At 57.1% G+C, this 17,352-nt stretch overlaps 1 protein-coding gene across 2 annotated transcripts in view; it reads left to right on the forward strand.

Annotated features, from left to right (window-relative positions):
• The window catches only part of LOC144951775 (uncharacterized), a 17,839-nt gene extending 1,495 nt beyond the window's left edge, over positions 1-16,344 (forward strand). The window contains exons 3-6 of one of the 2 annotated variants that reach the window (XM_078882143.1): positions 8,042-8,167; positions 9,763-9,922; positions 11,650-11,788; positions 15,217-16,344. In XM_078882143.1, coding sequence (XP_078738269.1) covers positions 8,148-8,167; positions 9,763-9,922; positions 11,650-11,788; positions 15,217-16,031 — 1,134 coding nt within the window. In that variant the 5' untranslated portion in view covers positions 8,042-8,147 and the 3' untranslated portion in view covers positions 16,032-16,344. The remainder of the gene's footprint in view (positions 1-8,041; positions 8,168-9,762; positions 9,923-11,649; positions 11,789-15,216) is intronic. The other variant, XM_078882144.1, reaches the window with a different exon arrangement.
• Positions 16,345-17,352: the final 1,008 nt, after the last annotated feature.

Raw genomic sequence — 17,352 nt, forward strand, 5'->3', positions numbered from 1 at the left:
GTGGTTCGCGCTACGAACCCCCACCCCGCTGGGGAGACAAAGGCGGCCGGGCGTGGTTTTGACCATGGCCCTTAATAGGTGCTCGCTAACAGCGCTTGCCCTAACAGGGTGGTGGAGGGGAATGTTTGTCTTTGATTGTAATGATGGTGGTCATGTTGATGATGGTGGTGGAGGAGGAGTGGATGGCGATGATTGGTGGTGGTGGTCATACTGATTATGATGATGGTGGTCATGTTGATGATGATGATGATGGTGGACGAGTGGATGGCGATGATTGGTGGTGGTGGTCATACTGATTGTAATGATGGTGGTCATGTTGATGATGATGATGGAAGAGGAGTGGATGGCGATGATTGGTGGTGGTCATAGTGATTGTCATGATGGTGGTCATGTTGATGATGATGGTGGTGGTGGTCATAGTGATTGTAATGATGGTGGTCATGTTGATGATGATGGAAGAGAAGGAGTAGTGGATGGCGATGATTGGTGGTGATTGTGGTGGTCATAGTGATTGTCATGATGGTGGTCATGTTGATGATGATGGTGGTGGTGGTCATAGTGATTGTAATGATGGTGGTCATGTTGATGATGATGGTGGAGGAGGAGGAGTGGATGGCGATGATTGGTGGTGATTGTGGTGGTCATAGTGATTGTCATGATGGTGGTCATGTTGATGATGATGGTGGTGGTGGTGGTCATAGTGATTGTAATGATGGTGGTCATGTTGATGATGATGGTGGAGGAGGAGGAGTGGATGGCGATGATTGGTGGTGATTGTGGTGGTCATAGTGATTGTAGTGATGGTGGTCATGTTGATGATGATGGTGGAGGAGGAGGAGTGGATGGCGATGATTGGTGGTGATTGTGGTGGTCATAGTGATTGTGATGATGGTGGTCATGTTGATGATGGTGGAGGAGTGGATGGCGATGATTGGTGGTGATTGTGGTGGTCATAGTGATTGTGATGATGGTGGTCATGTTGATGATGATGATGGTGGAGGAGGAGTGGATGGCGATGATGGGTGGTGGTGGTCATGGTGATTGTCATGATGGTGGTCATGATGATGGTGGAGGAGTGGATGGCGATGATTGGTGGTGGTGGTGGTCATAGTGATTATCATGATGGTGGTCATGTTGATGGTGGAGGAGGAGTGGATGGCGATGATTGGTGGTGATTGTGGTGGTCATAGTGATTGTCATGATGGTGGTCATGTTGATGATGGTGGTGGTGGTCATAGTGATTGTGATGATGGTGGTCACGTTGATGATGGTGGTGGAGGAGGAGTGGATGGCGATGATTGGTGGTGGTGGTGGTCATAGTGATTGTCATGATGGTGGTCATGTTGATGATGGTGGAGGAGGAGTGGATGGCGATGATTGGTGGTGATTGTGGTGGTCATAGTGATTGTAATGATGGTGTTTATTATTCTGATGGGATCGATGGGGGTCAATGATAGTGGTGGTGTTTGTGATGATGAAATGGAGGAGGCTCGTGAAGGACGCTACTGGGCAGTTGGGGGTAGTCGCCCTCCCGCAACAACGAAGGGTAGAGGAGCGACGCTCACAACAACGAGCGGAGCGCCGGGTGGCTAAAGCACAGCAAGTTGGCACAGTAGGGGGCACAGGTGGTGCATCAGCCAGTCGTCTCAGTCAGTCGACCCGTGGCACCTGCTGGGTCTGCCCCGTGACCTGCCAGCGGGCGTTCGACACTTCACGTGGCCTCAACGTGCACCTAGCCTGGCACAAGCGGCGTGGCGACGTCACCGCCACTTAGTGGCGAATGGGGGTTGTTGTATGAGGTTGCTAGTGTAGCGGTTAGCGCGCTGCGCTACGAACCCGGCGACCCGAGTTCGATTCCCACTCACGGCCAACACCGGTGACGATTATCTGAACCGGTCCTGGGCCTCCCCTAGGTCGACTCAGCCTCAAATGAGTACCTGGTGCGGTGTGTCGTAAGCCTCACCACCGGGGAGACAAAGGCGACCGGGCGTGGTGCTGGCCACCCACCCCCTCGTGTGCCGTGCCGGCCTTCATAGGTGCTCGCTAACAGCACTTGCCCCAACAGTCTCTGAAGGCTATCATGCGCAGGGGGGCATTTGTCTTTATAACGTGGAGGGCCCAAAAGGGTGCAGAATGATCAGAATCTTCCTCTCGACTGGTGGAATCCGATGAGCTCTTAAGCTCTTTGTAACGGATGTCCAAGTGAAGTTGATATGAACAGACGATGCAGACGACGACGATGTTGGAGCGATGTGGAGGAGAGTGTAAATCAAGCCGCTCTGAGTGAATGTGAATTAAGTGTGGGAGTGTACACATTGCACAAGTGGATACATTCCTGCCGATTTGGCAACACCAAATGCGAGCTTGGGGCAAGGGAGCAAAACAACAACAGTCCCAGACCACACCAACAACAACAGTCCTAGACCACACCAAGACAACAACAACAACAGTCCCAGACCACCCCAAGACAACAACAACAACCACAGACCACACCAAGACAACAACAACAGTCCTAGACCACACCAAGACAACAACAACAACCACAGACCACACCAAGGCAACAACAACAATAACAGTCCCAGACCACACCAAGACAACAACAAAAGCAACAAGACAACAACAACAACCACAGACCACACCAAGACAACAACAACAACCACAGACCACACCAAGACAACAACAACCACAGCAACAGTGCCACACCAAGACAACAACAACAAAAGCAACAAGACAACAACAACAGTGCCACACCAAGACAACAACAAAAGCAACAAGACAACAACAACAGTGCCACACCAAGACAACAACAAAAGCAACAAGACAACAACAACAGTGCCACACCAAGACAACAACAAAAGCAACAAGACAACAACAACAACAACCACATAGCCAATCGCAGGAGCGGCACTGGCAAGTCCTTCTGCTGCCAATGTTGCGAGCACATCTCTCGCATTGGGCTGCTCAGTTCACCTCTTCACAATTCGCGCGACTCTCGTGCGAGTGGAGAGTGGAGGGGATATCGATTTCACTCGGCCCACATCCGTGATCGTTTGGAGTCGGCTACGAGAGCCGTGTGTCTGTGTGTGCGTGTCTGTGTGTCTGGGCAAAGTCCCATCGGTGAGCTCCTCCGGCAGGCAAGGCTGCGTTGGCTGGGTCATGTAGCCCGCATGCCCAGCCACCGCATGCCCTAAACAGCTTTTGTTCGGCCGGATCGAGGGGGCTAAACGGGCGCGGCACGGGCTAGAGAAGAGATGGAGTGATGTGGTACAGGAGGACGTGGAGCTGAGTGGACTTGCCGATGACTGGTACCAGCGGTGTCAAGATCGGCCTCTGTGGAGGAGGCTCGTGAAGGACGCTACTGGGCAGTTGGAGGCAGTCGCATTCCAGCAACAAGGGAGGGCGGAGGAGCGACGCTCACAACAACGAGTGGAGCGCCGGGTGGCTAAAGTACAGCAAGTTGGCACAGTAGGGGGCACAGGTGGTGCATCAGCCAGTCATCTCGGTCGTCTCAGTCAGTCGACCCGTGGCACCTGCTGGGTCTGCCCCGTGACCTCCTGCCAGCGGGCGTTCGACACTTCACGTGGCCTCAAGGTGCACATGGCCTGGCACCGCCACTTAGTGGCGAATGGCGGTTGTTGTTGTTGTGTGTGTGTGCGTGTGTGTGCGTGTCTGTGTGCGTGTGTGTGTCTGTGCGTGTGTCTGTGCCTGTGTGCGTGGCTCTGTGTGTCTGTGTGTCTGTGTAGGTGTGTGTGTCTGTGTGTGTGCGTGTCTGTGTGTGTCTGTGTTTATGTGTGTGTGTGCGTGTCTGTGTGTGGGGAGCGGTAGTGTAGTGGTTATCGCTACGCTGCGCTACGAACCTGGCGACTCGGGTTCGATTCCTGCTCAAAACCAACACCGGTGACGATTATTTGAACCGGTGCTGGGCCTCCCCTAGGTGGACTCAGCCTAAAACGAGTGTAAACATCGCTACTAGGGATACAAAGGCGGCCGGGCGTGGTGTTGGCCACCCACCCCCTCGTGTGCCGTGCCGGCCTTCATAGGTGCTCGCTAACAGCACTTGACCCTACAGTCTGTTGAGACTACACGGGGGATCTTTGTCTTTGTTTCGTCAGCTGCTTGAACATCTGAGACGTCTGACGGTGGCTACGCTGCACGTGGCATGGTCGGTAGCGTGACCAGCGTGGTGAAGTATGGTCACGTGTAGCGTGACCGGCGTGGTGAAGTATGGTCACGTGTAGTGTGACCAGCGTGGTGAAGTATGGTCACGTGCGGTGTGACCAGCGTGGTGAAGTATGGTCACGTGTAGTGTGACCGGCGTGGTGAAGTATGGTCACGTGCAGTGTGACCGGCGTGGTGAAGTATGGTCACCTGCGGTGTGACCGGCGTGGTGAAGTATGTTCACGTGCAGTGTGACCATCGTGGTGAAGTATGGTCACGTGCAGTGTGACCGGCGTGGTGAAGTATGGTCACGTGCAGTGTGACCGGCGTGGTGAAGTATGGTCACGTGCAGTGTGACCGGCGTGGTGAAGTATGGTCACGTGCAGTGTGACCAGCGTGGTGAAGTATGGTCACGTGCGGTGTGACCAGCGTGGTGAAGTATGGTCACGTGCAGTGTGACCAGCGTGGTGAAGTATGGTCACGTGTAGTGTGACCAGCGTGGTGAAGTATGGTCACGTGTGGTGTGACCAGCGTGGTGAAGTATGGTCACGTGTAGTGTGACCAGCGTGAAGTATGGTCACGTGCGGTGTGACCAGCGTGGTGAAGTATGGTCACGTGCGGTGTGACCAGCGTGGTGAAGTATGGTCACGTGCGGTGTGACCAGCGTGGTGAAGTATGGTCACGTGCGGTGTGACCAGCGTGGTGAAGTATGGTCACCTGCGGTGTGACCAGCGTGGTGAAGTATGGTCACGTGTAGTGTGACCAGCGTGGTGAAGTATGGTCACGTGCAGTGTGACCGGCGTGGTGAAGTATGGTCACGTGCAGTGTGACCGGCGTGGTGAAGTATGGTCACGTGCAGTGTGACCAGCGTGGTGAAGTATGGTCACGTGTAGTGTGACCAGCGTGGTGAAGTATGGTCACTGACCAGCGTGGTGAAGTATGGTCACGTGTAGCGTGACCAGCGTGGTGAAGTATGGTCACGTGCAGTGTGACCAGCGTGGTGAAGTATGGTCACGTGCAGTGTGACCAGCGTGGTGAAGTATGGTCACGTGTAGCGTGACCAGCGTGGTGAAGTATGGTCACGTGTAGCGTGACCAGCGTGGTGAAGTATGGTCACGTGTAGTGTGACCAGCGTGGTGAAGTATGGTCACTGACCAGCGTGGTGAAGTATGGTCACGTGTAGCGTGACCAGCGTGGTGAAGTATGGTCACTGACCAGCGTGGTGAAGTATGGTCACGTGTAGCGTGACCAGCGTGGTGAAGTATGGTCACGTGTAGTGTGACCGGCGTGGTGAAGTATGGTCACGTGCGGTGTGACCAGCGTGGTGAAGTATGGTCACGTGTAGTGTGACCAGCGTGGTGAAGTATGGTCACTGACCAGCGTGGTGAAGTATGGTCACGTGTAGCGTGACCAGCGTGGTGAAGTATGGTCACGTGTAGCGTGACCAGCGTGGTGAAGTATGGTCACTGACCAGCGTGGTGAAGTATGGTCACGTGTAGTGTGACCAGCGTGGTGAAGTATGGTCACGTGTAGTGTGACCAGCGTGGTGAAGTATGGTCACTGACCAGCGTGGTGAAGTATGGTCACGTGTAGCGTGACCAGCGTGGTGAAGTATGGTCACGTGTAGCGTGACCAGCGTGGTGAAGTATGGTCACTGACCAGCGTGGTGAAGTATGGTCACGTGTAGCGTGACCAGCGTGGTGAAGTATGGTCACGTGTAGCGTGACCAGCGTGGTGAAGTATGGTCACGTGTAGCGTGACCAGCGTGGTGAAGTATGGTCACGTGTAGTGTAACAGCAGTGTAAAAGAACACAAGCACAACTAATTTAAAAACGCGGTTTAAATTATTTTTAAATCCTTTATATTAAGTTCAACTTGCTTGCTTGCTTGCGCGCTTACGACCGTGCAAATCTTTCGGTCGTTTTTGAACCCACTTCCCGTGATCCAATCGAGCTGACATTTTGCACGCAGACTCGTTGTGCGTGACAATTTATTTTCGTGAAATTTTTTTCCTAAATTTTCCACTTTTTAGGAAAAATTATTTTTTCATATTTAATTTAAAATACCAATGTGATAAAAATGAAACTTTTACTCAAGAAAAACAGAAATGAATAATAAAATAAAACCGATGCCACGCATATAAAGGATTTATAGTGAAAAACTTTGTTTTTACGGGTAAATTTTTTTTTTATGTAATGAAAACGCTTCCGATCACTTTCCGCGTTTAATTGCCATTTGGCGAAAGGGAGTCGCGCAAACCTCGCAAAGAGGCCACCGCTACGCAGTTGCTGCTGTTGCTGCATCTCGCAAAGAGACGGAACGCAGTCACCGAAAGGCGTTCGATATTGTCGAGATCGTCAGCATGAGGACGAGGCGGTCAGGGGCACGAGGAGGAGAAGGCCACGATGCACAACACAATGCGAACACTCGACTTACGAACTTTCAGGGATACCAACAAACCTGGTCCGTGTGTCCAGTTGCTTGAGTCGTAAGTTCAACCGCCGTGCAAGAGATGGCGGTGGTGGCATCTACATCTGCGGAACGTGAAGAACCAGTGGCATCTACATCTGCAGAACGTGAAGAACCAGTGGCATCTACATCTGCAGAACGTGAAGAACCAGTGGCATCTGCATCTACATCTACAGAAAATGAAGAAACAGTGGCATCTACATCTGTAGAAGGTGAAGAACCAGCGGCATCTACATCTGCAGAACGTGAAGAACCAGTGGCATCTGCATCTACAGAACGTGAAGAACCAGTGCCATCTACATCTGCAGAACGTGAAGAACCAGTGGCATCTACATCTACAGAACGTGAAGAACCAGTGGCATCTACATCTGCAGAATGTGAAGAACCAGTGGCATCTACATCTGCAGAACGTGAAGAACCAGTGGCATCTACATCTGCAGAACGTGAAGAACCAGTGGCATCTACATCTCCAGAACGTGAAGAACCAGTGGCATCTACATCTGCAGAATGTGAAGAACCAGTGGCATCTACATCTGCAGAACGTGAAGAACCAGTGGCATCTACATCTGCAGAACGTGAAGAACCAGTGGCATCTACATCTCCAGAACGTGAAGAACCAGTGGCATCTACATCTCCAGAACGTGAAGAACCAGTGGCATCTACATCTACAGAACGTGAAGAACCAGTGGCATCTACATCTACAGAACGTGAAGAACCAGTGGCATCTACATCTGCAGAACGTGAAGAACCAGTGGCATCTACATCTACAGAACGTGAAGAACCAGTGGCATCTACATCTACAGAACATGAAGCATCAGTGGCATCTACATCTATAGGAGATTATACAACTTATAAAGCCACTCCCCGTGTTTAGTGTACACGCCGTACAACGTGTTTGGAATCGACAGGGGTGAAGTTGGGGTTTACGAACAATTCGACTTACGAACAGAACTCGTTCGTAAGTCGAGGAGTCCCTGTATTGGGGCTCCCAACTGACCCCCTGAGCTGATCAAGGCACAGGGGGTGCGTGGTGGAGGGGGTGGGAGGGATGGGGGGAGGGATGGGGGGGAGGGGTGGGAGGGATGGGGGGGGGGATGGGGGGGGGGGATGGGAGGAGGGATGGGGGGCGTTGGTAGGGAATGGGAGGGAGGGATGGGGGGGATGGGGGGAGGAGGGATGGGGGGGGAGGGATGGGGGGGAGGGATGGGGGGGATGGGGGGAGGAGGGATGGGGGGGGAGGGATGGGGGGGCAGGGATGGGGGGGATGGGGGGAGGAGGGATGGGGGGGGAGGGATGGGGGGGAGGGATGGGGGGAGGAGGGATGGGGTGGGAGGGGGGGGGGGAAGGATGGGGGGGAGGGGGATGGGGAAAGATGCGGGGGGGGGTGCAACTTCTGACGTTCCTCCCCCGGCAGGACCGGCGTGGTCGCGGTGACGGTGACGGTCTCGGCCACGCTGAGCTCAGCGGCGCCGCCGCCGCCAGCGCCCGGAGCCGGCGGGGAGGCACCAGCAGTCGGTGCCATGGAGATTTACTGGTACATGTGAGTACTGGCACACGTGGGAGTGCGAGTGACGTCACGCGTGTGAGTGACGTCACGCGTGCGAGTGACGTCACACGTGTGAGTACTGTCACACGTGCGAGTGACGTCACTCACACGTCACACGTGCGAGTGACGTCACACGCGAGTGTGAGTGACGTCACGCGCGTGTGTGAGTGACGTCACGCGCGTGTGTGAGTGACGTCTCGCGCGTGAGTGACGTCACACGTGTGAGTGGCGTCACACGTGCGAGTGACGTCACTCACACGTCACACGTGTGAGTGACGTCATGCGTGTGAGTGAGAGTCTGTGGTGAGCTGCAGGGCTTGGCCATCTTGATGTGGACACTCGACCCAGAGTCATCAGATATAGGGGCCACACGCAGACACAACAGCAGCAACGGTGGCGGTGACGTCACCACGGCGCTCGTGCCAGGCTAGGTGCACCATGTTAAGGCCACGTGAAGTGTCGAACGCCCACCGGTAGCTGGAGGTCACGGGGCAGACCCAGCAGGTGCCACGGGTCAACTGACTGAGATGAGTGGCCGATGCACCACCCGTGCCCCCCCTACTGTGCCAACGCACGCACGCACACGCACAAAGACAAAGATCCCCCGTATAGCCTTGACAGACTGGTGGGGCAAGTGCTGTTAGCGAGCACCTATAAAGGCCGGCACGGCACACGAGGGGGTGGGTGGCCAACACCACACCCGGCCGCCTTTGTCTCCCCTAGCGGCGATGTTTACACACCGCACCAGGTACTTATTTGAGGCTGAGTCGACCTAGGGGAGGCCCCGGACCGGGTTCAGATAATCGTCACTGGTGTTGGCCGTGAGCGGGAATCGAACTTGGGTCGCCGGGTTCATAGCGCAGCGCGCTAACCGCTACACCACCGCTCCCCACCGCACACGCACACGCACGGACACGCAAGGGCACACGCACGCAAACGCACACGCACACACACGCACACACGGACGCACACACGCACGCACACGCACGCACACACACACGCAAGGGCACACGCACGCAAACGCACACACGCACGCACACACACGCACACACACACGCACACACACACGCACACACACACACGCACACACGCACGCGCACACACACGCACACACGCACACACGCACGCACACACGCACGCACACGCACGCACACACACACACGCACACACACGCACGCACACGCACACACACACACGCACACACGCACGCACACGCACACACACACACGAACACGCACACACGCACGCGCACGCACACACGCACACACGCACGCACACAACACACCCGCACACACACTCACGCTTGCGCACAATCATAAAGGACAGCGGAGGGTTGACCTCTCGGCTCGTGAGAGGTTCTCCGCGTGTGACGAAGCCGGCTCTGGGGAGCGCCATCCGATGAACCGGTGAAGCGATGAACCGGTGTTGCGGTGTCGCGACCCGCTCCTCCTTCACCGACCGACGCGGCGAAGTGCGGCCATCGTCCGTCGGTTGAAGTCAGCGACGACGGGGGAGGGAGCCGAACGGCGCTGACCCCCCCCCCGCCTGACCCCGCACGATGTTTGACCCCCGACCCCCGCCCCCACCAGCATCGTCATCGCGTTCATCGTGGTCAAGGTGCTCTTCTACGTGTGCTGGTACCGCTCGCGGCAGCGCCAGCTGCACGCCTTCCTGCACGACCCCGACCACGCGCGCATCCTCATCATCGGCGGTCGGCCCTACGCGCACCCCGCCAACCAGCGGCACACGGTGAGGCTCGCTCACACACTCGCGCTCAAACACTCGCGCTCAAACACTCGCTCAAACACTCGCTCAAACACTCGCACGCACGCTCGCTCTCACTCAAACACTCGCACGCTCGCTTGCTCTCGCCCAAACATACACCGACACTCGCTCAAACGCTCGCTCAAACACTCGCTCAAACACTCACGCTCAAACACTCGCTCAAACACTCGCTCAAACACTCGCACGCTCGCTCGCTCTCACTCAAACACTCGCACGCACGCTCGCTCTCGCCCAAACATACACCGGCACTCGCTCAAACGCTCGCTCAAACGCTCGCTCAAACACTCGCTCAAACACTCGCTCAAACACTCGCTCAAACACTCGCTCAAACACTCGCTCAAACACTCGCTCAAACACTCGCACGCTCAAACACTCGCACGCTCGCTCGCTCTCGCTCAAACATACACCGGCACTCGCTCAAACGCTCGCTCAAACGCTCGCTCAAACACTCGCTCAAACACTCGCTTGCTCAAACACTCGCTCAAACACTCGCTCAAACACTCGCACGCTCAAACACTCGCACGCTCGCTCGCTCTCGCTCAAACATACACCGGCACTCGCTCACTCTCGCTCAAACGCTCGCTCAAACATTCGCTCAAACACTCGCTCGCTCGCTCAATCACGCTCGCTCACTCTCGCACAAACACTCGCACGCACTTTCACTCACGCTCACTCTCACTCAAACACTCGCTCACTCGCACTCACTCACTCTTGCACGCTCACTCACGGTGGCTAGGAGATGTTAACTACCTCGCCTGGTGTACTGAAGATACATGGTTTCGATCCTGACCCTGACGCCTGCTCTATATTCGGAGTTTGCATGTTCTCCTTGTGGTCGTGTGGATTTTTCCCCGGGTCCTCCGGGTTTTTCACTCCACATTTAAAATCAAACACGTGTCTAGACGAGATAGCTGCTAGAAGTTTCCTCGTGATAAGTGTGGTACCATTCCCCCCCTGTCTCTCTCACCCTCTCACTCTGTGTGTGTGTGTGCTAGAGCTGCGTGTAGTACACCTCTCTCACCCTGTCTCTGTGTGTGTGTGCGCTAGAGCTGCGTGTAGTACAACTCTCTCACCCTGTCTCTCTGTGTGTGTGTGTGCTAGAGCTGCGTGTAGTACACCTCTCTCACCCTGTCTCTGTGTGTGTGCGCTAGAGCTGCGTGTAGTACACCTCTCTCACCCTGTCTCTCTGTGTGTGTGCTAGAGCTGCGTGTAGTACAACTCTCTCACCCTGTCTCTCTGTGTGTGTGTGTGCGCTAGAGCTGCGTGTAGTACAACTCTCTCACCCTGTCTCTCTGTGTGTGTGCTAGAGCTGCGTGTAGTACAACTCTCTCACCCTGTCTCTCTGTGTGTGTGCGCTAGAGCTGCGTGTAGTACAACTCTCTCACCCTGTCTCTGTGTGTGTGTGTGCGCTAGAGCTGCGTGTAGTACACCTCTCTCACCCTGTCTCTGTGTGTGTGTGTGTGCACTAGAGCTGCGTGTAGTACACCTCTCTCACCCTGTCTCTCTGTGTGTGTGTGTGCTAGAGCTGCGTGTAGTACACCTCTCTCACCCTGTCTCTCTGTGTGTGTGTGTCCGCTAGAACCGCGTGTGGTACACCTCTCTCACCCTGTCTCTGTGTGTGTGTGTGTCCGCTAGAACCGCGTGTAGTACACCTCTCTCACCCTGTCTCTCGGTGTGTGTGTGTCCGCTAGAACCGCGTGTGGTACAACTGGTACTCGGCGAGGGAGGACGGCACCCCGGGCTCTCCCTCGCGCTCGCTCACCCCGGCGCCCTCCTACAGCCAGCTGGAGCCGCCACCGCCACCCTACGATGCCATCGTCCGCCCGCACGGTCGGTCCCTCCTGCCACTGGTTCCGGCACCGAAACGGAATCCGAATCCGGGTCTCCCTCCGGGACGTCCAGTACGGCAGACAATGGTAGCTGCTACGATGGCAACACGGTGGCTAGGAGATGTTAACTACCTCGCCTGGTACACAGGAGGTCGTGGGTTCGATCCTGACCCTGACGCCTGCTGTTATATATTTGGAGTTTGCGTGTCTCTCTCTCTCTCATCATCATCACGGTGGCTAGGAGATGTTGACTACCTCGCCTGGTGTGCAGGAGGTCGTGGGTTCGATCCCGAGCCTGCTGTATATTTGGAGTTTGCGTGTCTCTCTTTCTCTCATCATCATCACGGTGGCTAGGAGATGTTGACTACCTCACCTGGTGTGCAGGAGGTCGTGGATTCGATCCCGACCCTGAAGCCTGCTATATATTTGGAGTTTGCGTGTCTCTCTCTCTCATCATCATCATCACAGTGGCTGGGAGATGTTAACTACCTCGCCTGGTGTACAGGAGGTCGTGGGTTCGATCCCGACCCGGACGCCTGCTGTAGATTTGGAGTTTGCGTGTCTCTCTCCCCGAGGTCGCAAGCATTTTTCTCCGGGTCCTCTAGTTTTTCCCTCCACATTTAGAATCAACAGAAACGTCGCAAATTATTTTATTATTTTCTTTTGCTATTCACGTGACTTCACCGAAAGCTTCACATCAAAATAAATCTCGTTCAGGTTTCTGCTGCCGATAACGACGACGACGACGATAATCGGTGGCACAGCACATCCTGGACGCTCCGCCAGAAGGGAGTTTCACAACCGTCTGTGCACGCGGTGGTCCACCAACCCCTCGCCGCTTACCTCCGCAGCGCGCTGATTCGCTGCGGGCAGCCACGCTCAGCAGTAGCAGCAGCAGCCAAAGCCACCGCCACCGCCCGGTTGATGATGACGAGCCGGAAGCATCCGGGGTGTCGGTGCTAACCGGAGCCCATCGGCGATGCCCCCCCCCTCTCTCCGTAGCCGAGCGCCGCGCGGCACCGGAGTGGACCAGGGGTAGTCACCGGAGTGGACCAGGGGTAGTCACCGGAGTGGACCAGGGGTGGTCACCGGAGTGGACCAGGGGTGGTCACCGGAGTGGACCAGGGGTGGTCACCGGAGTGGACCAGTGGTAGTCACCGCAGTGGACCAGGGGTAGTCACCGGAGTGGACCAGGGGTAGTCACCGGAGTGGACCAGGTGTAGTCACCGGAGTGGACCAGGGGTAGTCACCGGAGTGGACCAGGGGTAGTCGCCGGAGTGGACCAGGGGTAGTCGCCGGAGTGGACCAGGGGTAGTCACCAGAGTGGGCCAGGGGTAGTCGCCGGAGTGGACCAGGGGTAGTCACCGGAGTGGACCAGGGGTAGTCGCCGGAGTGGACCAGGGGTAGTCACCGGAGTGGACCAGGGGTAGTCACCAGAGTGGACCAGGGGTAGTCACCAGAGTGGACCAGGGGTAGTCGCCGGAGTGGACCAGGGGTAGTCGCCGGAGTGGACCAGGGGTAAGGGGTAGTCACCGGAGTGGACCAGGGGTAGTCACCGGAGTGGACCAGGGGTAGTCACCGGAGTGGACCAGGGGTAGTCACCGGAGTGGACCAGGGGTGGTCACCGGAGTGGACCAGGGGTGGTCACCGGAGTGGACCAGGGGTGGTCACCGGAGTGGACCAGTGGTAGTCACCGCAGTGGACCAGGGGTAGTCACCGGAGTGGACCAGGGGTAGTCGCTGGAGTGGACCAGGGGTAGTCACCAGAGTGGACCGGGGGTAGTCGCCGGAGTGGACCAGGGGTAGTCGCCGGAGTGGACCAGGGGTAGTCACCGGAGTAGACCAGGGGTAGTCGCCGGAGTGGACCAGGGGTAGTCGCCGGAGTGGACCAGGGGTAGTCGCCGGAGTGGACCAGGGGTAGTCACCGCGCCTGTCGCTCGCCCAAGCCCGGCTGAGCGCTGTGCCGGTGCCGTGGTTTGCGTGGAATTGTTTTGGCGCCGGGGGAAGCCGATTGAGTTGTTCGCTCTTGGCCAGAAGGGACACGGCGGAGGCGCTGCTGATGATGATGTTGATGATGACGATGATGGCGGCGATGCTGATGATGATGTTGATGGCGGCGGCGCTGCTGATGATGATGATGTTGACGACAATGATGGCGGTGGCACTGCTGATGATGATGACGATGATGATGGCGGCAGCACTGCTGATGATGATGTTGACGACGATGATGGCGGCGGCGCGGCTGATGATGATGATGACGATGATGATGGCGGCAGCACTGCTGATGATGATGTTGACGACGATGATGGCGGCGGCGCTGCTGATGATGATGTTGATGATGATGGCGGCGGCGATGCTGATGATGTTGATGGCGGCGGCGCTACTGATGATGATGTTGATGACGATGATGGCGGCGGCGATGCTGCTGATGATGTTGATGACGATGATGGTGGAGGCGCTGCTGATGATGATGTTGATGGTGGCGGCGCTGATGATGATGATGATGTTGATGACGATGATGGCGGCGGCGCTGCTGATGTTGATGATGTTGATGACGATGATGGCGGTGGCGCTGCTGATGTTGATGATGTTGATGACGATGATGGCGGCGGCGCTGCTGATGTTGATGATGTTGATGACGATGATGGCGGTGGCGCTGCTGATGTTGATGATGTTGACGACGATGATGGCGGTGGCGCTGCTGATGATGATGACGATGATGATGGCGGCAGCACTGCTGATGATGATGTTGACGACGATGATGGCGGCGGCGCTGCTGATGATGATGATGACGATGATGATGGCGGCAGCACTGCTGCTGATGATGTTGACGACGATGATGGCGGCGGCGCTGCTGATGATGATGTTGATGATGATGGCGGCGGCGATGCTGATGATGTTGATGGCGGCGGCGCTGCTGATGATGATGTTGATGACGATGATGGCGGCGGCGATGCTGCTGATGATGTTGATGACGATGATGGTGGAGGCGCTGCTGATGATGATGTTGATGGTGGCGGCGCTGATGATGATGATGTTGATGACGATGATGGCGGCGGCGCTGCTGATGTTGATGATGTTGATGACGATGATGGCGGTGGCGCTGCTGATGTTGATGATGTTGATGACGATGATGGCGGTGGCGCTGCTGATGTTGATGATGTTGACGACGATGATGGCGGTGGCGCTGCTGATGATGATGACGATGATGATGGCGGCAGCACAGCTGATGATGATGTTGACGACGATGATGGCGGCGGCGCTGCTGATGATGATGTTGATGACGATGGCGGCGGCGTTGCTGATGATGATGTTGACGATGGCGACGGCGGCGATTTTTTTTTCTTTTCTTTTCCTCTCAAGCCCCAGCAGTCTGTTAAAGGCTGCACGTGGTGGTGGTGGTGACCCCTTTGTGTTTTGCGTTCGGCAGGGAGCGGCGAGCTGAAGCCGCCCCCGTACAGCGAGTGCGTCGCGGCGCTGCTGCCCGCCGACGACGCCGCTCGGATTGCCGGAGAGGCCGAGGCCTCACCGCCACCGCCACACGCCGCCATCGCCGATCCCGACAGCGACGACGACGACGACTACACGGACGCTCCTCCTCCTCCGTACTCGGCACACGCCGACAGCAGCGCCGGCACCGCCATCAACGCCAACTCCACCATCAACACCAACTCCACCATCAACACCAACTCCACCATCAACACCAACTCCACCATCAACACCAACTCCACCATCAACACCAACTCCACCATCAACACCAACTCCACCATCAACACCAACTCCACCATCAACACCACCTCCACCATCAACGGCACCGCCATCAACACCAACTCCACCATCAACTCCACCGCCACCAACACCACCCCCACTACTGAAGCCGTCGACAGCACAACCACCGCCACCACCGCCACCACCACCGTGCCCATCGCCACGAGCGGCGATAACGCCGCCCTTGTCTCAACCACCACCACCGCCAACATCACCCCCAACCACAACCGCACCACCGACACCAACGCAACCCTCGCGTCTTCCACGCCCAACACGCCCACCGCCGTCGCCTCCAACCTCAACTCCGCGACCGCTGATGGCGGAGAAACGCGACCATCTCAAGACGACAGCGGCGACGACGATGACGACCACAACCTCCGCGAGGACCCAGCGGCGGTGGTGGCGGTGGTTGTGGCGCGACACACGACCAGACCCCTCCTCCTCCGCCCCCTCCGTGCCGGGGAGCAGCCGCTGTGAGGAGCAATCGGGGCCCCCCCAGGGACCCCCCAGGGAACCCTCAGGGACCCACTTGGGACCCCCTTTAGGACCCCCCCAGAGACCCCCTTGGGACCCCCTTGGGACCTCCCTAGGGACCCCTCAGAGACCCCCATAGGGACCCCCATCCCACCCAAGGTTTATTTTGGACAGAGCGGTGGTGGCGGTGGTGTTGGTGTTGGTGGCGGTGGTGGTGTTGGTGGCGGTGGTGGTGGTGGCCATTAGAAACCCCGCACTTGCAGCGTGCTCCTGGGTGTCTCGTGAGCGAAGTGCGGAGAGACGCGAGGACGGAACTCTCGCGAACTCATGGGGGGGGGGCCGGTTGGGGGGGGGACGTAGAGCAAGAAGGTTGGGGGCGCTTCAATCCGCTGAACCCGCCAAAAAAACCCACAACCACAAAAAACCCGCAACCGCTCAAGCCAACGGGGTTGCCGATGTATCCCGAGCAGGACTCTCCTGAAGAGAGAGAAAGAAACCCGTCACCCTCGCGAAGGCTTCGCGAAGGCTTCCGTCGCACGGTGGACAGGGCCGCGGTTATTTCCCTCGACGACTTCACCGTCGCCGCCACCACCACCATCACCGCCACCACCGCCGCCGCCACCACCGCCATCACCGCCACCACCGCTACCACCACCATCACCGCCGCCACCGCTGCCGCCACCGCCACCACCACCGCCGCCACCACCATCACCGCCACCACCGCCACCACCACCATCACCGCCGCCACCGCTACCGCCATCGCCACCACCACCACCACCGCCGCCACCACCACCGCCGCCACCACCATCACCGCCACCACCACCACCATCACCGCCGCCACCGCTACCGCCATCGCCACCACCACCACCACCACCACCGCCGCCGCCACCACCGCCGCCACCACCGCCGCCGCCCGCTTGCACAGGGGCGGCCGCCCCTCGTTAGCAGCGGCAGACGATGTGGATGAGGGATGTGGGTGAGGGCCGTGGGTGAGGGATGAGGGTGATGGCCGTGTGAATGTGGCCGCGTCGTCGTCGTTGTCGCGAGCGAGAGAGACAGGTTTGCGAGGCGGCTGTGAGAAGCGGCTCCTCCCTCCGTCTGCGGCGACGCAGCGCCGGCCGAGGCAACGTTCTCCGTTGTGAAGACCAAACGAGAAACTCGTGGAACTCTTTTTTTATTTTTTATTTTGCCAGCGAAGGCGCCGCCGAGCTGATGGCTCGGCGAAAGTGGCTTTTCACCAAATTCGTGGCAGCAGCCCAAACACTCTGAACGCCGGGGTCGAAAGCCTCTCGATTTGAAGCTTTCGTGACTGCAAGGATTCATA

Source organism: Lampetra fluviatilis, chromosome 63, assembly GCF_964198595.1.
Source record: "Lampetra fluviatilis chromosome 63, kcLamFluv1.1, whole genome shotgun sequence".
Classification (NCBI taxonomy): domain Eukaryota; kingdom Metazoa; phylum Chordata; class Hyperoartia; order Petromyzontiformes; family Petromyzontidae; genus Lampetra; species Lampetra fluviatilis.